This window comes from Vigna radiata, chromosome 1, assembly GCF_000741045.1.
Source record: "Vigna radiata var. radiata cultivar VC1973A chromosome 1, Vradiata_ver6, whole genome shotgun sequence".
Classification (NCBI taxonomy): domain Eukaryota; kingdom Viridiplantae; phylum Streptophyta; class Magnoliopsida; order Fabales; family Fabaceae; genus Vigna; species Vigna radiata.
This window is the reverse complement of record NC_028351.1, coordinates 14,512,523-14,536,024: the sequence shown is the minus strand read 5'-3', so window position 1 is coordinate 14,536,024 and position 23,502 is coordinate 14,512,523. Positions and strand designations below refer to the sequence as shown.

The 23,502-nt window shown below is 32.2% G+C and overlaps 2 protein-coding genes and 1 non-coding gene across 3 annotated transcripts; 2 read left to right on the top strand and 1 right to left on the bottom strand.

Annotated features, from left to right (window-relative positions):
* Positions 1 to 2,223: 2,223 nt before the first annotated feature.
* Positions 2,224 to 4,894, bottom strand: LOC106765647. The gene is made up of 2 exons (XM_014650372.2): positions 4,747 to 4,894; positions 2,224 to 3,336 (listed from the first exon to the last, which is right to left on the bottom strand). Exons 1-2 carry the CDS (start codon positions 4,817 to 4,819, stop codon positions 2,684 to 2,686), a joined length of 726 nt encoding a protein of 241 aa, XP_014505858.1. The 5' UTR covers positions 4,820 to 4,894; the 3' UTR covers positions 2,224 to 2,683.
* A 412-nt stretch (positions 4,895 to 5,306) lies between these two features.
* TRNAP-AGG lies at positions 5,307 to 5,378 on the top strand. Its single transcript has one exon. It is a non-coding gene; the product is annotated as a tRNA-Pro (tRNA).
* A 13,202-nt stretch (positions 5,379 to 18,580) lies between these two features.
* On the top strand, positions 18,581 to 19,559 carry LOC106774174 (ribulose bisphosphate carboxylase small chain 1, chloroplastic). Its single transcript, XM_014661061.2, has 3 exons — positions 18,581 to 18,809; positions 18,901 to 19,041; positions 19,162 to 19,559. The coding sequence occupies exons 1-3, from the start codon at positions 18,636 to 18,638 to the stop codon at positions 19,390 to 19,392; spliced, it is 546 nt and encodes a 181-aa protein (XP_014516547.1). The 5' UTR covers positions 18,581 to 18,635; the 3' UTR covers positions 19,393 to 19,559.
* The last annotated feature ends 3,943 nt before the right edge of the window (positions 19,560 to 23,502 follow it).

Genomic DNA, 23,502 nt, shown 5'->3' with positions numbered 1-23,502 from the left:
ATATATATATATATATATATATATATATATATATATATATATATATATATATATATATATATATATATATATGGGGTTTGCTAACACGCGTACGTCTGTTTTTTAGTTGGTACGTTTTAACAATGTGTACTGGATTATAGTAGACAAAAAATACCCTCATATATCATGGATTCTAAGTTTTAAGGTCAAAGATATTTAAATAATTTTCATTCTCAAAACTAAAAAAACAAATCCTTACTCACCTCCCTCATAAGCCCTTACTCACCTCCCTCATTCTTCTTAACCCTTTCTCTTTCATCTCTCTCACTCCAACTTACTCACCTCCCTCATTCCTCTCAACCCTATTTCTTTCATCTCTCTCACTCCAACATTTTCTCTGTCATCCCTACTGTTGCCCCAATTGAAAAAAGAAAAATCAGAAACTCTTGCCTAATCCTAATCCACTTTCCTCACTTATCCAATTTGTTTAATTGAAAAAGTTTACTATTTTATAATCATTTTATATTTATTAAAGTGTGTAAAATGAATATAAACTTTGTCACTTTATGTTACTCTTTCCAAATCTCAAAGGTAAAAAATGATTTTACAGTTTTTTATCTTGCACAGTGGCTAAAGTTTATTCTAAACGCCTGTAGAAGTTGATTTAGTGATAAAAAAAGGGACATAAGGAAATTAAAGAAATAGGTATAGAAGAGCTCCCTAGGAGTACAATTCTTTCAATTCTAGGTTGTAATCTTACATCATGTATACCATACCAAAGGAAAAAGAAACACTTTGTGTAAAAGGAAAAGGACAACAGAGGAAAATATCTTGTTCTTTAAAAATGTAATGAAATATGGTGTAAATGTGTAAATGATGTATGGAAATTTAATTGATTTATGAAGGTTTTATTTACATGATTTAATTTAAAAATGAAATTTAATAATAATAAGAAGGGAAAATATATAACACATCCTCCAAATTAACGAATAGAGTAAGAGCAACAAATTATGATGTCGCGGGTTGTTGTGTGTGGCTGAGGGAGAGTATGGAGACGAGAGAGAAACAAATTGGATAAGTGAGGAAGGTGGATTAGGGTTAAGCAAGGGTTTCTGATTTTTTTTTTTCAATTGGGACAATAATAGGTATGAGAGAGAAAATGTTGGAGTGAGAGAGATAAAAGAGAAAGGGTTGAGAGGAATGAGGGAGGTGAGTAAGGGTTTTGGGGTTTCTTTTTTAGTTTTGAGAATGAAAAATATTTAAATATCCTTGACCTTAAAACTTAGAATCCATGATATATAAAGGTATTTTTGTCTACTATAATCCGGTACACATTGTTAAAACGTATCAACTGAAAAACAGACATACGCGTGTTAACAAACTCATATATATATATATTTATTTATCAAAAAATTTCAACAAATTTAGTTTATTAGTATAATACTAGGTCGCTAGATTTCCAAATTTGATATATATTCATTTCTAATAAGCTGAAAAGCCGATGAAATTTCTTTCAAATGGATTTTCAATACACGTTAGAAGGTATGTTTTAATCCGTGTCCCACAACTTTTCTCTAAAATTTTCATTCTTTGGCATTGGAACAACTCGCCTCTTCCATCCTCTTTCTACTTCCAAATTATCGAACACCACAATTCTCAATTAACTACGAAAACACATCAATGAATAGATTTGCAATTTGTACAGATATTTGAAAGCAACAAAAATGTTTAAATATTAATTATATATAGATTCATAATTTGTGACGACTTATTACCACCACAGAAAATAAAATCCATTCAGAATTACTTTGTTTTCGAACAAATTGCAACACCACAACTCGCCTCAGAATCATCGCATTTGAACCATATCAAATATTCTTACCACAGCCTTCTATCAATACAAATCAATTTCAAATTCGTTCCCCCAAATTTTATGTTTTCTTGGCATTCTCTTTTTTAATAGATTATATAGACAAGAAATTAAATAGCATCAGTGTAAATTACAGCTTCAATAACTTATAAAATACATCCTTTATAAATTGGTCATTGAATTAATTTTTTTTATCACTATGTCTTACTCTTAAACTATTTTATTATCATTTTATTGCAAGATATAGCATCAACCTGATATAGAATCACAGAAATACATACAGATGCTAATAGCACCTTCTAATACTCTTTCGCACACCCCATTAGATAAAATTCAAGCAATATCCATTAAACATGGAGGTTCCATTCTCTAAATAATGAAATCCTTATTAATTTCAACATTATTAAAATATATGAGAAAGGCAAAAGCATTCCAAATAAGAGACATGTGTAACAAAATCTAATTTAGACCATATAGAATTAAACAAGACCATAGTGTCTCAAAATAACGTTTGGCTGGCAACGAGCTGCAGATTAGTGTCCTTGATTGCCAGCTTTGGTATTCTGTGTGGACCGTGTTCATGAAGAGAAAAACAAGACAATCTTGAGCATTCATCATGTCTAACAAAAAGCTTGCAAAAATTCCAGAATTTGCAACTACTGCTACAAATTTATTCAGCAGACTTGACAGTTTATGGTATCAGAACACGAGATCAAATCTCGAGAGTGTAAAACAAAATTCCATACGCAGACTGAAACTAATGCAGGGTGGTCATACCTTACTCTTCTAATGCTATCAGTAAAATACCTGAAGGCTCAAAACAGTATTTTCAGATCACAAGTTTTTGAAAGCCGAATCATGAGTCCCTTTTTGTGGGGTGAGTCTAGCCAGAAGCGCCTTATTGTGACAGTGCTCTGCGTCCACAAAGTAAAAGTTCCCATTGGCCTTAAATGTCACAAAAGGTCTTTGGGTTTGCGGTGGTCGAATATCTGAAAACTTGATAGTCTTTGGAATTGAAGTTGCCAGCCAGGACAGCATCTCCACCTCGAAGCTGTCTGAACCTGGCTGCCACCTGAGTTTGTGAATGTACGGGCTAACGAACCAATGAAGGGCAGCAGTTGTAGAGGCACTCAGGAATATTACAGATGATGCCACTGCACCTTTCAGGATGACATTCATGTCAGGGGATGTCATGAAGGTTATGACCGGACCGAGGGACACTGAGAGGCAGCAAGTTGAGAGAGACAAAAGTTTTACTTTCTTTATGGTGTTTGAGATCGGGCCATGATAAACAACTCCAGTTTCCTTGTCAGGTTCCACTGATTGTCCTCCACCACGAGGTCCAATGCTAATCTTGTCATCTTCCTCTGTAGCTGGTGCTGGTGATGCCCATCTTCTTTGGAAAACAGCAAGATGGGAGGAAGTTTTAAGAGATGGATTGGGTGTAATGGGCCGTCCACAGGTTGAGGACCTAAAGCATTGGTATGCTGAACCATGGAAACAAATGTATACAAGTAAACATAAAATATTTACTAGCTATATTGTTTTACGACAATAATAGTTAAGAAAAAACTCTGATAGGCATGGAATTCTAAGAAGATGCAATCATAAACATCCAAGAGCTCTATATAAGTTATAGAACATAATCAATTTAGTTTTGGTAAATAAGAATCATTTTAAGGGGAAGGAGCGACGCACATTACAAGACTAAAACAGAAAATTAACAACAGATTTCTTCAGATCATACGAAATATTATGTAAGGGATGTTTCCTCAAGACAGCACTACGTGAAGGAACCACATGGGTTTGGTGTTAATAGATATTTATTGGATCCTGATTTGAACTAATGTATGAAGTATTGTTTTTCTGCAACTTGCTACTACTTTGTGTCATTTGACGGCTTTTGTTATAGCAAACAAAATATTAGCCTTTGGCAAGAACTGAAACCATTATCAACCATGGCTTGGAAAAAATCATACCATAACATATGATTCAATTGAGTCAGAGGTGTCAAAATAACCTTACAACCCTGTTAGTGGGTAACAGTAGGTCAGCCTTAAGCAGTTAGAAAGGACAGGATAACAAATGTAGAAATAAAATAGACATAAGGAGAGGATGTTCATCTTCTCATTTGAAAAATGATTGGCCTGGATAAGACTAGATAGAAGGCAGGTTCAAACACCTAGATTCATCTTTCATTCTATTCCACAGAAATGAAAAAATTAATCTCTCATTTTACACAAACTTCTCTGTTAGCAGAAAATGAAAAAAAAAAAGAAGAAAAAAGTGATGAAATTAGTTTTCCAAAAATTAAAACTACTTATCTAAACACTAATCTGTAGAAGTTATCCCAATTAATCAGTCTTTATCATGTATTGATTTTAAACTTTTGCATAAATTAGTTACGAAGAAGTTCATCCAAACAAACCCTAATTCACAATTCTTCATCTATTTTCATCCTGAACCAGTACTTATCACACCGAATTACTTTGCTTTCCGAAATTCAAAACAACTAAGAACCAGTTTCGTTCAAGTTCCATTAAAATTAACCCTCAAAATCAAGCAACTCAGGTGCCTAACAACTATAGATCCGTAAATGGGACAAATAACCTAAAAATTGATATTCAGCACGCTTCACAAATCTAACATAACAAAATTTGAGGCAATGTTTCTCTTTCATTCGATAAAAAGGTAGTAGAATTATAATCTTTAGATTGAAAGTAAGATATTTGCGGTGCCCATATAACCCGGTTCAAGGGCTACCACAAAAAAATGAAGACCCCACAAAGAGATCGTGAAAAGTTTACAACTTTTGGGGTTGGTCTGCAAGGTCTTCTTGAGAATGCAAAAGACTGGTGAAAGAGAGAGAAGAAATAGTGACTACAAAGGAAGAGAACCTGAAGGAGTTGTTCTGCAGAAGTGGCGGGAACTCTGTGATCTTAGCAAGTGAAGGAGAGAGGTGCTCGCCATGGCTGCGCTTACAAATTGCCGTGCCACAGACACTCTAAGTTTAGGGCCACACTCATGGGTGGGGGAAGCTGAATTGCCCGACCCGTTTAAGATCGGGTTAAGGTCCGCAGAGTTAGTGATTTAATCAGGTATTAATGAAATAAACACATAATTAAGTTTTGAAATCGAAGCACTTGTAAGAATTTTTGTTTTATTTAATGTTTATTTTTATTTGTAGAATTATCCTGTTATTTTTATTTTTACTTAATTATTCTAAGTTGAAATTAAAACTTATATATTAAATATATAAGATTATTCCTGTGTAATTAGAATATCAAGGGTTTAACTAGAAAGACTCGTTCCTCTGTCATCACCAAGCTATATTAAATTAAATATATAAGATTGTTCTTATTTGTAATTAAAACTTTTTAACTTAAAAATTTGTGTTGTACAAAATATTTATGATATATTTAAAGATAAGATATTTAGCTGGTAAAGAAGGAGACATGGGCATTTGGTCTAGTGGTATGATTCTCGCTTAGGGTGCGAGAGGTCCCGAGTTCAATTCTCGGAATGCCCCCATTTTCCCATTTTGCAAAGATTTGTTGTTATAAAATTTTAAACAGAGAGATTCTGTGAATATGTATTTTCGTCATAAAAGAAAATTGGGTTAAATATGTTTTTCGTCCCCCAATTTTTCATACATTTTTACTTCAATGTTAATTGAGAAATGCGTTTGAAACCGTAAATAAAGTTAAAAAAATTTGGTAAAAAGGACTAATACCAGAATTTTCTAAAGTTGAAGGACTAAATTGTACCATACTTTGAAAGATGGACTAAACACAAAAACGGTCAATAGTTGGGGGAGGAAAAACATATTTAACCCAAGAAAATTTAATGGAGATAATTATGTATGTTTATTAATTTTGATTAAATTTAAATATATGTTTAAATGAAAAAAAAAAATATCGACAGAAGATTCGATTCTGATGGGTATTAAATTTTTAAATCAGTTTTTTTATTTTATTTTTAAATTTTTTGGTTTGGTTGTTTCAATTTTGATGGATACTAATTATATTAGTTCATATTATTTTAATAGATGTATTATATAGAATTGTAGTATATGTATCCGAGAACACCTCATGATAATGAATTAGGTTATGTAAAACTCAAAAAATAATAAAATAAAATAAATTAATCTTGGGTGGATTTGTGATAAAATTATTGATATATAAATTTATTTGTTTTATTAATTTATTTGTATATAGTGTGTTTTATATGGTTTATACATGTATATTTGTATAAATATTAGTGAAAATCTTATGATAAAGGTATGATCAAGGACTTAGTTGAATTTTTATAGAACCATATTTTATGGGTTGTTATATATATATATGTTTTATTTTTAATAGGTTTAGGTTTGATGGGGTTTGGAGTTAAATATTTTTTGTTAGATGGATGAGGCTACGAGTTTAAGTTGTTTTTGTAATGAAATAAATTTTTTTGTCAATATTTTTACAATGTCAGATGGTAGTTCGTGATTGATCTGTTTTAAATATTTTTTTAAAAACAAAAAATTTACGTGGAGGGTTTTTTTGGAATGAAAAGTGGTTTCTTAGTTTTGAGAAATTCATTTAAGAAAACCAACCCCTCCTGTTCATTTTCTTCCTCTCCCTAACACCTAAGTTCTCTCTTGCTCTTCTCTGTTGTGTTGTTTCTTCTCCACCATTGTCATCGGTGAACTTGCTCCCATTATCATTCTTGCTCTTCTCTATCGCCATTTTTCCCTTTCTTTCTCTCTCTAATCTCGTTTCTTTGTTGCCATTTTGCCCTTCTCTCCCTCTCGCCATTTGCCCTTCCTTTTTCATCCATTGGGACCTCGAAGGTGACCTCCTCCAATGTTGCTTCACCAATGTTGTAGCATTCCACCTCTTTACCTCTCTTGCGCTCTCGATCAACGAGTAAAGGTGTCTCCTTTGTCGAAGGTTTGGATGTTGTTCAATGAAAAAAGGGTCTTTCACAGTATCGAGGTTCGTAGAACCATGAACTCATGGGCTATGCATTCTCTTAGTGATAATGTTGTTGTTGATGTATGAGTTTTGTAAGAAGTTGTTAGATGATATGTGCGTGTTGTTTACTACTCTATTTTCTGTTGCTGATGAATTTATTGTATATGTTATTGTAGGAGATTTTGTTGGCATTGGTGAAAGTTCTTTCTGATTATTTTCTTTACTTGCGTATTGTTATTGTCGTGATACATTAATGGAAGCATCTCATAGTAATGTAAGTAGAAACTGAGTCATTTTACTTTTGTGTATTGTTATTGAACATTGATTGTTATTTTGAAGTTGATTATGTTTTGAAGTTGATTTTTTTTTAATGATTTTGGTATTGTATTTATTTCTTAAAGTGGGTTGCTTTGATTTCAGATGGATTTGGAACAATTTAGGAAAAAATATGCATGTGACTGGATTCTAGACAATGACAACGTGTAAAAACAAAAAGTGCTGCAAGACTTAGGATTATTATAGGTTTTCAATTGTACGTTGATCAATTGTGTTGTTATTTACATTGTATGAGGCTTGTATAGGTTTTTCATATACGAAAGATTATTATTATAGATATTGGATACTATGTACTTATCAAATATTATATGAATAAAATTTCAATTTTGATCTACTACCATACATTTTCTTCTAATGTTGTTCGACCACATATATTGAAACCTTTATTTGGTTATTGGTAGTTTCTACAAAAATGGATTGTGTAAGCGACCTTGATAAGCCTTAATTGGTGCCTAAAAAAACATCCAATTCATTTCAGTGATTTTGTGAACTTCCTTCCATGAATGAGGGAGTTCCCTCATCATTTGTTGTGTTTAGTGCGTCAAGAAAGACCTCACTTTATTCAATTGTTGAGGCTAAAGCTCATATATGTTGTTTTTTCTATTTTTGGGTGTTTTTTTTTTTCATTTTTTGAGTATGATGAGTGAGTTTATCGGTCATTGGTAGTGTTTAATGCATCATTGAACACCTTAACCCATTCAATTGTGAAAAAAAGGCCATAGAAGTGGTTTGAACAAAGTTAGGTGAAGTCCTTCAACATTGGAGGGCAACTTAGGTCTTGGTAATTGATTACAGGTCTATAATGGATTACCAGTGGCATATGGGGCAGTTGTACATAAAGTTGAACAATGGCTCCCCAGTTGGAAGAATTGGGCTCCCCAGTTGGGAGAATTGGGCTCCCCGTGGGGGTTTTGAGTGTATTTTTGGTTAATTTTTTCAATTTTCTTCCTTGGATGAGTGACTTTCCTCATCATTGGTGGTGAAATCCATTAACATTCCATGATGAGAAGATAGGTTGGTGAAATCCATTAACAATCATATGACATTACAATAATATGGGCACCAATGGTCATGAATTTCACCTTCAATGGTTCAAACCACTATATAGGCTTCTTTCTCCATAATTGAGTGGGTCAAAGAGTGTTTTAATGCATTACACACCACTAAGGATGAAAAAACTCACTCATCCAAGCCAAAAAATGCAAAAAATCACACAAAAGGACATAAAAAATAACCTTAGGGAGCCTAGTTTTCCTAGCTAGGAAGTCACATTGAACTTTCTGTACAACTATCCCATATGCCCCTAATAATCGATTACAAGACCCCTGTAATCGATTACTAGAGGCATATGGGACAATTGTGTAGAAAGTTGAATGTGGCTCCCTAGTTGGGAGAACTGGGCTTCCTACATGGGTTTTGGGTGTGTTTTGGTTGGTTTTTTTCAAATTTTTTTCCTTGGATGAGTGACTTTCCTCATCATTGGTTGTGAAATCCATTAACATTCCATGATGAGAAGATAGATTGGTGAAAATCCATTAACCGCATGGAGGAGTATAGTTCTTATAGTTGGATGGTGAGGTTTTAGGTTTTCAATATTCATTCTCATTGGATAGTAAGTGTTTAGTCGAACACTTAATTGGACAAATAATCACAATCATCAATTGAAATCACTATTAAGACTTGTTAAGACAAAATCGTATTATTGCCTAAACACTCTCATGTTTTGAAGTTTAATCAAATAACATTAAAACGAGACAATAATATGAAAACAACTTAAGATTAAAACACAAGACTTAGAACCAAAATTCCCAACATAGAAAACCTTAGGAAAACACTTAGGTTCTTAGTAGTTAGAAAAAAATCTAGGTAAAAACACTCGAATGCTGTGCTAAACGAATATTATGCCTAAAATGTCTAAGAAAGATAAAGCTAAAAGGTTAATGCTTATCATACCCAAAGGGTATTCAGTTTAGCTCTCGAAAACAAAACACTGTCAAGATGATGTCTTTGACAAAATACACTAAAAGATTACAAGTATTGATAGGGGGAGCTTTGTCCCTTTATTTCTTTGTTTTTTATGATGAATGGTTAAAAGATTAATAATGGTTTCTTGCACAACAAAATGGTAGAACAATTATTTATATCTTGAACATGTGTGTGCTAGATGATTGAATCTATTAATGTTGAATGATTCAAGTTTAAAACAGATAAAAAAAATCTCATTTTTGGAATAAATAGTCGATTAAATAAAGGATATAATCTATTAGATTTAGTCAGATCACTTAGAAAGCTAACAGGAGCAAACTGCTCTGTTAAGCCATAATCTATTATATAAGTGAGATAATCTGTTAAGGATGACAAATGGATGACCAATATGGTTAAGTGTTGATATAATCGATTACATAAAGTTTGATAATCGATTAAAACAAAAAGGACGATCTAATCCATTACATAAATAGCCTAATATGTTAAGGCAGTTAAATGAAGTAATAATAGGCTTAAGTGGTTAAATAATCAATTACACACATAAGATAATATGTTAAAACAGAAAGGTAAACATAACAGATTACATAAATAACATAATCGATTTTACTACGACAGAATTTGAAAATCCTATATATGGGTGACTTGAGACCTGTTTCTATAACGATAACATCTTCAAAACTAACAAATCTTCTAAGTTTGTGTACATGTGCTCTCAAAGACACGTTCTCGAAGGAATTAAAGGTTTCTTGATGATCAAACTACAAGGATTCATTCAAGGCGATTGGATTACATTGGTTCTGATTAATTCTGCACTATGAAAAATGTGTTCAAGATCAAGTTCTTCAAACAATTTGTATTGTGTACCTATGCAGGGATAACTAGGGTTTAGGAGCTGGGATTACTATTTGTATTTGTAAGAGATTGAGGGTGTTCATCTCTTGTGTTGCTATTTTGGTTTTGAGTAGTGAGAGGAGTGCATCAAGAGAGTTGTCTCTATATTCTTGTATACTCAATGATTATAGTGGAATCTCTTGAACTAAGGTTGTTGAAGGAGGATCGGATGTAGGCTTGTGATAGCCAAACTAATATAAATTATTTATATGTTGATCTTTCTCTACTCTTTCTTTACTTGTTGATTCGTTATTCTTTGTTTATTGATTTCAATAAGCCAAGAACTCATAAAAATTTTAAAAAGATTTTCAAAAGGGATAATCCAATTCATCCCCCCTTGGCTTGAGATATAAGGCCTTACTTTTCTTACAATTGGTATTAGAGTTGGGAATTTGAAAGTTTTTCAAATTTTAATCGATTGTGTTCACAACTTAATCTATTAAATTTGAACTAAGGTTGTTGAAGGAGGATCAGATGTAGGCTTGTGATAGCCAAACTAATATAAATTATTTATATGTTGATCTTTCTCTACTCTTTCTTTACTTGTTGATTCGTTATTCTTTGTTTATTGATTTCAATAAGCCAAGAACTCATAAAAATTTTAAAAAGATTTTCAAAAAGGGATAATCCAATTCATTCTCCCTTGGCTTGAGATATAAGGCCTTACTTTTCTTACAATTGGTATTAGAGTTGGGAATTTGAAAGTTTTTCAAATTTTAATCGATTGTGTTCACAACTTAATCTATTAAATTGATCCTGATGTCCATTGTATCTCAAACCTTTGGAGAAGGTACATCTGCAAATAGACCACCACTATTTGTAGGTTAAAATTATCCCTTTTGGAAGATCAAAATGAAAATCTTCTTGGAGTTGGTAGACAAATGAGTATGGGATGCCATGATAAATGGCCCCTTTGAACCAAGCAAAGTGGATAATGGAAAAACAAAGGTTAAAGATTTTTCTGAATGGAATGCTAATGAAAATAGAAGAGCTCATTATGATGTTAGAGCCTAGAACATTATTTCTTCTACATTTACTATTGATGAGTTTTATAAAATATCCATGTGTGCAAAGACTAAGGAAATGTGAGATGTCTTGGAGGTGACTCATGAAGGCACAAATGAAGTGAAGAGAGCAAGGAAGAATTCTTTAATCCAAGAGCATGAAATGTTCAGGATGAAAAGTGGTGAGACAATATATGATGTGTAAAAGAGGTTCACCCATATTGTAAACCATCTTCTTGCTCTTGGGAAGACATTTGATAAATAAGAGATAAATATCAAAATCTTGAAGTGCTTGAATAGAAGTTGGCAGCCAAAGGCACTACTATATCTGAATCAAGAGATTTGCCTAAAATGAACATGGCCACCCTATTTGGAAAACTGAGAGAACATAAGCTTGAACTTGGGAAATTGATAAAAAAGGAAGAAGGAGAGCAAAAAACATATTGCTCTAAAGACAACAAGCAAAATAAGATCAAGAAGACATGTTGAAGAAGATGATTCTAAAACTGAAAAATCAGAGCTTGAAGCAATGAATTTTATGGTAAAAAAGTTCTCTAAATTTTCATGAAGTTCAAAAACAAAACCAATTCTGATTTTGCAGGTAATACAAGAACAAATAGGAGGAAAGGAAAAGTTACAACTGCTCCAACATGCTATGGATGTGGTAAAGTTGGACACATCAAGCTTGATTGTCCAGTAACAAAAATGAAGCAAAAGCTGAAGGATAAAAGCAGCCAAGATAGCAGGAATCACAGGAAGAAAAATTCTTACATAGCCTGGGAAGATAGTGCTTCAAGTTCTCCAAAAAGTGATTCAAATGAAAGTCTTGTTGAGGAAACAAATATGTGTTTGATGACAGGTTCAATTTGTTCTGAAAGAAATGCTAATAACTTTGAAGATGAATTCATTGAAGACATGTATTACCAATTACTTGATGCCTTGAAGCTATGAAAATGCAATACCAAGTAAATAGGCTTAAAAGTGAGAAAAGGTGCTTAAATGATGAATATAAAATAAGCACAAAGAGAGTGAAAGCCTAAAATTTGAATTGGAAAGTTTGAAGAATTCACCTTGGCAAACTATAAAAGAGAGTGAGGTGAAAGTTCAAGAATGTACAAACTGTCCAACATAGTTAGAGAGAATTAAATATCTAATAAACACATTGTCAAAATTTACTTTCGGTAGCTCTAACCTTGAAGCCTTGGTAGGATCTCAAAGGAGTGTTCTCAATAAGCAAGGTATAGGGTATACAGGAAAAAACAGGAAAACAAATACTAGGAAATTAATTGGTATTAGCAAACCATCATCTATAGCTTTTTTTTTTATCGTAACAATATTGGACATTTGTCAAAATCATGTTATTATAAGAATGTTGGAGTTCCTAAGGGTAAATTTAAGTGGATTTCAAAGGAATCACCACAAGTAACTAACACCAAAGGACCTAAATTCATATAGGTACTGTATCCAAACCATTTAACTATTTTGCAGGTAACTAAGATGATTTGGATATGCACTGACACAAGGAAAAGGAAAAAGCTATAACATAAGTCTCATTTCAAGCTTGTTTCTATAGTTCTTTCCATGTATATGATCTTATCATATATGCTGCATGGTTAATGTTCAATAGGTGTTTTGCATTTTATTTGGGTTCTTTAGAAGAAGAGGGCAAAAAATAAATCATGTACCCTTTTGAAGGAATGGAACATATTCAACGAGACTTCTTCTAAATCATATATCTTAGTCCTATCAAGGATAACCACGGTGAGAAGATGATATACTTCACGATCACTTCTTCAGTCCCAAGATAGTAAAAATTCCGAAGGAACAAATGATGGATCTTTCGAGAGAAGATCACGGAAGATAGAACACCAATGAAATATGAGTCTAACCCACATAAGGCTTCATATATGATGCTCAACTTTGTGATTTTTACTCAATATGAAATTTAAACCTACACTTACATTCCTAACAACATGAGAGATTTAGAGAGGGAGTGGTTTGTAGATTTTAGGACGACACAATAATAAGTTTTCTCAGAAAAATTCATTGAGGAAACAAAACATTAATGAACCACAACATTAAAGAAACACGAGTACACTAAATAAGATATTGATATTGCATTTCTAATTTAAAATCTTCAAATAATGAGTTTATGAGTTTTCTAATATTCATTTTTTTTAACCAAGACTTAACTTTGAAAATTTGGCCTTAGAAAAAATTATATCAACCACTAAAATTTGCAACATTTAAACCGATGTTAGGTGAAATTTATACTTCTGTTAGATAATTGCATTAGAGAAATTTTACCAAAATTTACTTCAAAGGTGTGTTCACTTGGAAGAGATGAGTTAGAGGAGAGTGAGTGAATGAATTTGAAGGTAAATTTTTGTTGTTTATTTGAGTGGATTTGGAGGTAATTGAGAGTGAATTTGGACGTAAAGTTTTTGAGAATTAGTGTAGGATTTGATTGATGTGACCGATAAAAAAAATTGTTTAATTGATAGAAATTAAAGATTACCAAAATGTCCTTAGCTATTAGAGTAATATAAAATGATAATTGTTAATGTTATATTTAATTGTAGAAATGTTTATAAAGAGTAAAAAATTAAAATTAATTATTAAAATTAATTTTAAAATGTAAAAAAATATAATTTATTAAATTAAAATTAAAATTTTAAAAATTATATTCAACTGTTTTTAGTAAATTAAAATTTGTTTTTAGTAAATTATAATTTTTTTTAGTGAATTAAAATTTGTTTTTAGTTAATGTTATATTTAAAATTACATTACTTCTTAACGATGGAAGGTCCCCGAATATGCACCTCCTCATGTTCTCCACCACCTCCTATTTATATTCTTTCTACCTGTTTTCTCACCAATTACTTTTCAGCTTCCATTCCCCTCACTCATGGATAAATTACCTCTCCTAATCTAAAGAGAGGCATCTTCATCTTCCTTTTTTTCCTCCTTCTTCTTTCCAATCTCTCCCACACTCACGTCAAGCGCAAACTTTACAGCCGCAAAATCGATCTGCAAACCTATCGACTGATCAACGCCTCCTTCACCAACTGCAGCGGTTTCGCCTCCCTCCACCGTTGTTGTCTCTATGGCAACGTCATCGCCAACCGCCAACTGTAGTGGTTTCACCTCCTCCATCATCATTTTCCTTGTGACAATGTCATCGTCCAACAACCCCTCCGCCAACTACAACGGTTTTGCCTCCCTCCACTGTCGCTATCTCTGTGACAACGTCACCTTTCAACAACCCCTCCGCCAACTGTAGTGGTTTCGCCTTCCTCCACCGCTACTGTCCCTATGACAACGTCATCATCCAACAACGTAGTGTTTTATTTGGTATGCAATGAAACCAAATACAAAAGGTCGAAAACCGAATACAAGCCTGTGTTAAATTTTCAGAAGGATAAATATGACATTGCAAAACAAATTCCTTCAAATCTCATCACATTTGTGGGTAACCGAAAAGTTTCATATCCCACGAATCTCTTCAAATCGTTATGTCATTTCTTTTAAAACGAACATAAATTCCACTTCAAATCATCAATTGTATTTTTGCATAAACAATACATTCACTTCAAGTAAACACAACGCAAGTATATACATTTGGAGATCGCTCAAATAGGTTGGTTATTACATACAAATTATCGAAATTTGTATATTTAAAGATTATAGCCTCATGAACAAAAATGTTACGAAACATTAATTCTTAATATAAAATATTTTAAGTTGACTTTTAACATCATTTATAATATCTATGTTCTATTCTTGAAGTATCCATCAATATAGATAGATTCAAGGGCTTAAACTAATAAAGTTTTTTCAGTCAATTTTAGTAAGAATGAACTGTTCGTTATAAATTGAAATTATGTTATTTGTAAGTTAAAAATAAATATCTTAGAAAATTAGGTAAGAGAGTTTTTATAAGGCATAAATAATTATAACTTACAGAAAAACTGATTTTTTTTAATCTTGTTTTTACTTTTTTGAAAATATTTATAAAAAAATTTGTCAAACTAGATCCTAATAATTAATGTAAAACTAACAAAGTTTTAGTCCGAGAACTAATTAGTACTCTGTCAGATATGTTGAACATATGTTGATAAAATGTTGGTGCTGAGAGTTTGTCTGATCACTGAGCTTAATAAGTTTAGTCTTATCATTCAGTTACCACTGTTTTTCTTTTGCCTTTTCCACTTTTTTTTATGTTGTTTAGTTCTGTCGGCCCCCACTTGTACTCACTGATAGATTTATTTTCTGGATCGTTTTATGCACTTTAAGTACCTTCACAGATTTTGTATCATCCGGATAATGGATATTAAATTCTCTAATCGAACGAGTTTACGTTTTTAAATTTCTTTTCTGAATTAATTTGAAAGTAAACTAATTTTTTTAAATGAACTTGATGGAATCGGTAAAATCGTGTAAAATTATGAATTTGAAACGATTTTATAAATTTTTTAATGAAAAACTTATAATATTATGCCTTGAAATACATTAAAATAATTATATTAATTTAAATATTTATATTTTATAATATTTCTTAAAAAAATATATTTATAATTTTTTTAATTTAAATTATATAATTTGTAATCTTATCTGTATTAAAATATTATTTATATATATTTTTTATTTGAAGTAAACCTTTACAAATTTATTCCACTTTAGGAATTTATATAAATTCTCGAATTGACCACCTTTATCGTGATTTTCCACCATTTGTTAAGAATTCTTTGTCATATATGCAGCTATATGAAAACTCTCATTCTTTGACCTTGTACTCTGGTTTACAGATACAATAGAATTGGGCAGATATTTTTATTATATATGTAGTGAATACTGTAAGAATTGTCCAATCCACCATACACATGATGTAGAAAATTATAATATATAAAAAAAAATAATTCTTATCTTATAAACTGGTTGACTTGGTTCTAAAATATGTGTGCATATAAGAAAGTTGTCTAAGTTATATGTATGCTTTAAATCTAGACCGTTTTATTTTTAAACTTCTGTACATTCAGAACTGGAAACAATATTATAATAACTTGAATATAACATTTTAATTTGAATTTGCTATTAATTATGCTGTGTACTAATTTCTGTTAGAGATTATCGACCAATAATGATAGGATGAAGAAGATGGCCTATTATAATGAATATATTAATATTAAAAGCAGAAATTCAGAAATGAATAAAATATACAGTATATAAATACAGTTTTGTTTGACTTTGTTTATACTTTTCCATCTCTATCTTATTTGTTATATACTATATATATCATATTGTGCCTAATACTTTTTATCCAAAGCTGTGTAAGAAAATGTGTCAGATGTCAGTTGGATAAGATTGAGTTCTGAAAGCAGGTTGGATAAGTGTTTGCCAATATCTTGAAAGAAAATTTCCAATTTGACATAATGTGGGTGATTTAGTCTTAGTAGCAGCAATTTCCCAATGACATTTCAGACCCAATTAGGAGATCTAAATTATTAATATGTCTTCACTAATAAACTGTGTATATGTGGGGAAGGAAGCACAAGGACAATGGTGAAACCTCACAGTTCAGCATTTTCAGAGGAATCATTGTGAAGCACACTAGCTCACTGCTCTCATCTTTTTAAACTTCATTTTGTTACATGTTACTAAGTTGAAATTTTAGAAGCTAATAAAGATGAATTGGTGAAAAAAAAAGAGTTATTTAATGTAATGAGTAAAAGGTAGAGTGAAAAAGGTGTTTGATATTTGCTTTATTCACAGAGTGGATAACTCAAATTCTGTTTCCCCTGTAAAATTTTAGTAGTTTTGGTTGAATAAGAAATTCAGTGGATAGAAAAGTGCTGCTGAAGATGGAGGAAGTATCTAGGGTACATGATTTCAAATGGAAGGAATGATCAATTAGGTTTAAAGTCCATTTCTAACATGATATCAGAGTTATTGTTAAAGTCTATTCTAGCGATATTTGTTATTTGTTGAATATATTGTTCCATTTGCTATCGACTACCCATTAATATCTAGTTTCACGCTTGATATGTATATATCTTGACAGAAGGAAGGTGTGTTGAAAGTCTCTTATCGACTAGAGATAAGGCTAATTCATAGTATATAAGTAGATGCAAACTTCATCTTACAAGTCGACTTTATGAGATTGAGTTAGACTTAAAGTCTACTGTTAACATCAACAAAAGAGATACAAATTTGCTGTCAACACAATGAAGCATTCATTTAGTAAATTTGTATTCTGTTATTATGCAGAAAATATCAGAAGCTTTTTTCATTTGTATTGTCATCAATGGTTTCTATTTATATATTCCCTGATTCCTTACTCTCCTTTTTTTCATTTTTGAACCATTCACTGAGTTGAATAGCAGTAAATCATGTAGATATTTGTTTTCTGTTTAGTGGGGATATGAATGAGAAAAATCATTACAACCAGACAAAGATGTAGCTCAGAAGAAAGAGTAACAAGTCGCCTGCAAGAGTATAACTGAGCCAAAATTCTTTGAGAACAATCTGGAACTAACACTTTGTAAACAAGCTGTTATACAAAACTGATAATTTTACAGTTCCCAGAACAGAAATTTTCAACCATTAACCATTTTCATCTATATCTATCTTCTTTCCAGTCATGAACTTCCATACCGAAAATTTGTCGCCTGTTTCTCTTATTGGCAGTGGCATTTTGTCATATTTTGCCATACTAAATTATGACAGTCATACTCTTTTGAACTTCATTAAATACCTTTGATTTTGTGTTTTATAGTTATCTCATGCAGTGTATTTTAAGATAAGGTTGTTGTGAATTGTTTGGTTGAGTTCATGGATTTACTGATGACCATAGCTATTTGTGGATATTATGTTTTCAAAATGTATGCTTGGTCATTAATCAACCAAGAATGATAAGCCCCATCATCTACCAACCTTTCTATACCATATACACATTTTGCTTATCTACATTGCTATTGTTGCTCTTAAACAAAACTAACAAATAACATGCAAACAAATGAACATTTTTAGTAATATTTTAAGAACTAACCAACCTAAGGTGCAGAGAGAAGCATGTTTTCAGCTATACAACAAAAGGGATAAGAGTGTCAGTTTATATGGTTCTATTGTTTTTTTTCCAATTCAAAATCTCCTTTAAAATATAAAATATTACTGTAACATGCAACAAAGAGACAAAGGGTATTTTTTCACTAAACCCACAAATGAGAAATGGTGGTCACAAAATATGTAAGGTAAAATGGAATGAAGGCACATTAGTACAAACCACTAACAAATAATATCAATTCCACCACAATCACAAATTTACGTTCTTCCAAGGAAGAGATAAGATAATGGAGCCTCCTCCACGTGTCACTTCCACATGGTACCTAACGATAAGGTTATCATTCAAATATTTTCCTTACTCGTGTGGACAACATGATGTAATGTCATCACTTATAGAATCCAACGGTTGTAACATGTCAGGAACGGATCCCTTTCATTTGAAACCATTGGATTAGTAGTGAAGAAATCACAGTATTATATATAGCAAGAAGGAGAAGAAGCTTGGTCATCTGGCAGTAGAACTGCAAGTGATTCAGAAAGGTGAAGGAAATGGCTTCATCAATGATCTCCTCTCCAGCTGTTACGACCGTTAACCGTGCCGGTGCCGCCGGGATGGTGGCTCCGTTCACTGGGCTGAAGTCCTTGGGTGGGTTCCCAACGAGGAAGACAAACAATGACATTACTTCGGTTGCAAACAACGGTGGAAGAGTGCAATGCATGCAGGTAAGAAATCTATCTACACATAGATAGAGATTGGAATTATATGTTAGATGGATAGAAAATGTTACTGAAATTATGATATGATGGATGGTAGGTGTGGCCAACAATTGGGAAGAAGAAGTTCGAGACTCTCTCTTACCTGCCAGACCTCACTGAGGAACAGCTGGGTAAGGAAGTAGACTACCTTCTTAGGAGTGGATGGATCCCTTGTTTGGAATTCGAGTTGAGCCATAAGGTAAATTTCTTGGAACAGAGTAACCAACAATGGATCGAAGAGTAAAATTATTTGTGTGAATCAGTTATTTTTTAACAGTTATGAGTTTTGATAGTAATGATATGAGTTTTGAGTTTATAGGACGCTTTCCCACACCGTGAGAACAACAGGTCACCTGGATACTATGATGGAAGGTACTGGACCATGTGGAAGCTGCCTATGTATGGCTGCACTGATTCTTCTCAGGTTCTGAAGGAGCTTCGAGAGGCCAGGACTCTCTACCCCGACGGCTTCGTCCGTATCGTTGGATTTGACAGTGTTCGTCAAGTTCAGTGCATCAGTTTCATTGCCTACAAGCCACCAGGCTACTAAGTTTCCATTATTTGTAACCACCCCACTTTGTTTGTTTCTACTTAAACCAAATTCCCATTTCGTTTTCTCTTTTTGAGATTCCATCACCTTGTAATTTTGGTTTCTGTTTTCGGACTTCATTGCAAATGAAAGGATGAGAACTAATGAATAAGCTGTTGTGTTGTGTCTATTGTTCTAAAATAACTTTGTAGTTTAATGCTTTTACTTGTTAAAGTTTAACAAAGGAACTCTTCTAGTCATTCGAGTAAACATCATAGTTCAGCTTGGCCTAATTAACATAATGTTATTTCAACATATTGAAACAACTTTGTATTTTGTTATCCAAGAAAAGAAGTTCATCACTCAATTTAAGAATGTGTTGCAAGGAAACTACTGAGCTTTCAAAATCAAACATGAAGCCCATAATTCTTGGAAACACAGATATTTTGTATAGTATACAGCAACAAACTACCAGTAACTACCAAACCGTTCTGTTAATTGGGTTCAAAGAAAGAGACATCAAATTCAAATTTTCTTTTTTAGTTTCAGAAACTATGCCTCCCAAGAAATAGCCAGAAACCATTTAGTTGTGCCATTTCTAATTCTTCCAACTGCTTTTTTCAAATTATGATTGCAAAAGGGCACAGAAAAACACAATCAGATTTGGTCATGGTCTGCTAATAGTACATAATATTTCTAGAATTGTCAGAATCTGATACATAGCTCACGATGAATATCAACATGATTCTCTTGCCTGTTGTTTGTTTGCAACAAATTGATATGGATTAGCAACTAAAATATCAATCACTTGGAGGCTTGTGAGTAGTAATAGGTAACATATCTCAACTCCTTTTAGGTTGCATTAAAGCTTAGACTGGACCCTTTTGATAGCTACATTTGTGAACAAGGATACTAGAGAAAAAGATAAGTTTCCCCTCCTTTTCTCTCATGGCCACATCATATATATTCAAAGTCAATAGAGAATATACAAATCTATGGGATTTTACTTTTTCAATGTAAATACTAACTCTAGAATCTAGTTTCTTCAAACTTTGTTTTATAAATTTTTTAGAATATTAATTCTTCGTCAATCCAATTCTTAAATTGAACATTAAGTAGATTAAACAGGTGAACTTTCAATTCCCATTATGTTATTTCCAATGTGATAAAAACCCATATTCATTTTAGGGTGTTTAGGTGATTAATCAAGCTCAAGAAACACACAAATTCAAGAACCTAAAGAAAAGCAAAACGGCACTAAAAACGAGTAAAGTTAAACTCTAAAGAAGAAAAATCATGTGACAAAACTATAACAAGAATAACATAATAAAAGCTTGTAATAAGACTCAATGGAAACACTTAAACATACAATAAAATCTAGACAATATACACATACCAAGATGATTAGGATCATAGAAATCTAGAATCAAATCAACATGCAAATTTGACAATTTTTCTTCTCCCCATGTGTGATAAAGATCTCAGCCAATGGCTAAACTCAAATTAGGCACACAAAAAACTAGTTTTGAAATTGATTCTAAAAAGCTAGAGCATCTAGAGCATGATCTGTTGTTGCTCCATCTAAGTGAACATTTTCACCATCATTTTCACCTTCAACTTGATCAATCTCAACAACATCATCTGTCTCTTTAGCTATCCATTCATCATCTGATTCAATGTCATCAAACGGAAGAGCTATAGTTTTTCGAATCTGTCTACTTTTCAACTTGGAGTTATACATCACATAAACTAAATCATTCATCTTTTTTTGATGCAAACGATGCCTTCTCTTTGTATGAACCTAAAATGAAATATAATATTTTTAATCAAGATATAAACATAATAAAGGAATTTATAAATTAAAAATAATTTAAATTACCATTTCAAATGAACTCCAATTACGCTCACATCCAGAAGAACTACAAGTCAAGCTTAGAATTCGAATAACAAATCTCTTCAACTCCGGAGTTCCATCACCAAACATGTCCCACCATTCCCCAGGATTTAACTCTTTCCTACACTCCTTTGCATCTTCCATTCCAAAAAGTCCTTTAGCATTATGAAATTCAACAATTTGTAAATTAATTTTTCTTCTTTCTACCATATCCGGTATCAATCTTCTCATGCAAAAATACAATCATTCTTTCACCTCTCCACCATCATCAAATCTAAAGTTAGGTTCATAGTGGAAATGAAGGTTTAGAAAATAAGCAGCTGCATGCAAAGGCCTATGAAGTTGATTATCCCATCGAGCATCAATTATTCTCCAAACCTCTTCATAACTACATCAATCATGCTATATCAGAAGTAATCTCACACATAAGTAATTAAACATTGAATGAGTAAAAGTTTGAAAATTTACCTACTTTTGATATTGTTAAAGTTAGACCTAATTTTCTCTTTTGCAGAGTCCATTTCTTCATAAATGAAACCCACTGCGAGTTTTACATCTGAGTCCACTAATCTTAAGACAACCATAAGAGGGGCAACAACTTTCAAGCATGTGGAGACATTCTTCCAAAATGGCTATCTAATAACACATGTTCTACTTTTCTCCCCTCTTGTGAAGTTCCAAACTTGCTTGTCTTCCATTCCTCAGAGTTAAACATGGTCAACAATGATGTTTTCAATTCATGAAGACAAGCAAGTGTTAAATAAGCCGTGGCAAATCTAGTCACACCCGGTCTTATCAAGTCTCTACCTTTAGTGAACTTTTTCAATAAGGAAATCAACATTGATCTCCCATAAATGTAAGTGGTAATATTTCTTCCCTTCTTAAGAGTCAATTCATGGACCTTCAACTTTTTTTTCAAAATCTTCAAATATCAAATCAATGCAATGTGCTGCACATGGAGTCCAATACAAAATTTTCCCTCTTTTGCATCAACAACTCTCTGGCTGCCTTAAAATTTGCAGCATTATTAGTGACAACTTGAACAACATTTTCTTCTCCAACAAACTAGATAACATCATCCAACATTTTGAAAACTTTATCAGCTGTTTTGAAATGTCTGAAGTGTCAAGGGAATAAAGAAAAATCGTCCCTCTAGGACTATTCACCAAGAAGTTGCAAATAAAACGTTTTTTTCTATCCGTCCAACCATCAGACATAATTGTACATCCAATTTTCTTCCACTCCTCGTTATATTCCTCAAGATTTGCATCTGTTTTATTCACAACTTGTTTCAAGAGCTTCTCTCTAATATCATGATAAGATGGTGGTTTGTATCCAACTCCATATTTACCAATCATTTCACACATCTTTGCAAATGTTGGATTTCTAATAACATTAAAAGGAATGGCACTGGTGTAAAAGAATTTAGCTACTTGAGCATAAACTTCTTCTTTATATCCTTTTTCCATCATTTGATTTATAGTTGCTTGATCTCTCCCATTACTAGTAGTAGCAACTTTTTCTTTTCCTTTAAAATCGAATACCCCGTGTCCTCCTTTAAGACTCTCACTTTCTTCCTCGTCTTCACCGATATTTATCTTTCTTTTCTTTAATGAAGCATTCTTAGCTTCTGCAACTATTTTTATCATCAAATTTTTTAGTTCATACGGAACAGAAGCACAAGGTTCAAAATCTTCTCTAGTTCTAGCAAGATGATGCTTAAATCTAAATATGCCTCCACTTACAATCTTTGAGCAATAGTTGCATTTCACTTTTCTTCCATTACCATTAACATTAAATCCATGTTTCCACCCAATATCAGATCGATTTCCCGGAGCATTTTTTCTTCTACTTCTAACTGATGAAGATACACTTGGATTAACTTCTGAATTTGATGCATTTCCTGACATAGTGACATAAGCTTTTTCACTACAAATATATAAAATAAAATATCCAAGAGTTTAAAAATATTGTGGCAGCAAGTTTTTTTAACAGTGCAGTGTGCAACACTTTATTATTGAAAAAAATAAAAAGAATGATGCAGTGCAGTGTTGTAAAGTGGTGCAATGCTTGTAAAACAAATTCTATTAAAATATACGTTGCAGCTGTAAAATAAAATATCATTAAAATATGTGTTGCAGTGCTATGAATGAACCCAACATAAAATTATTAAAAAAATATTTGTTGCAGTGCCCGTGACATCAACTGAACTTATAATCATTAAAATAATACATGTT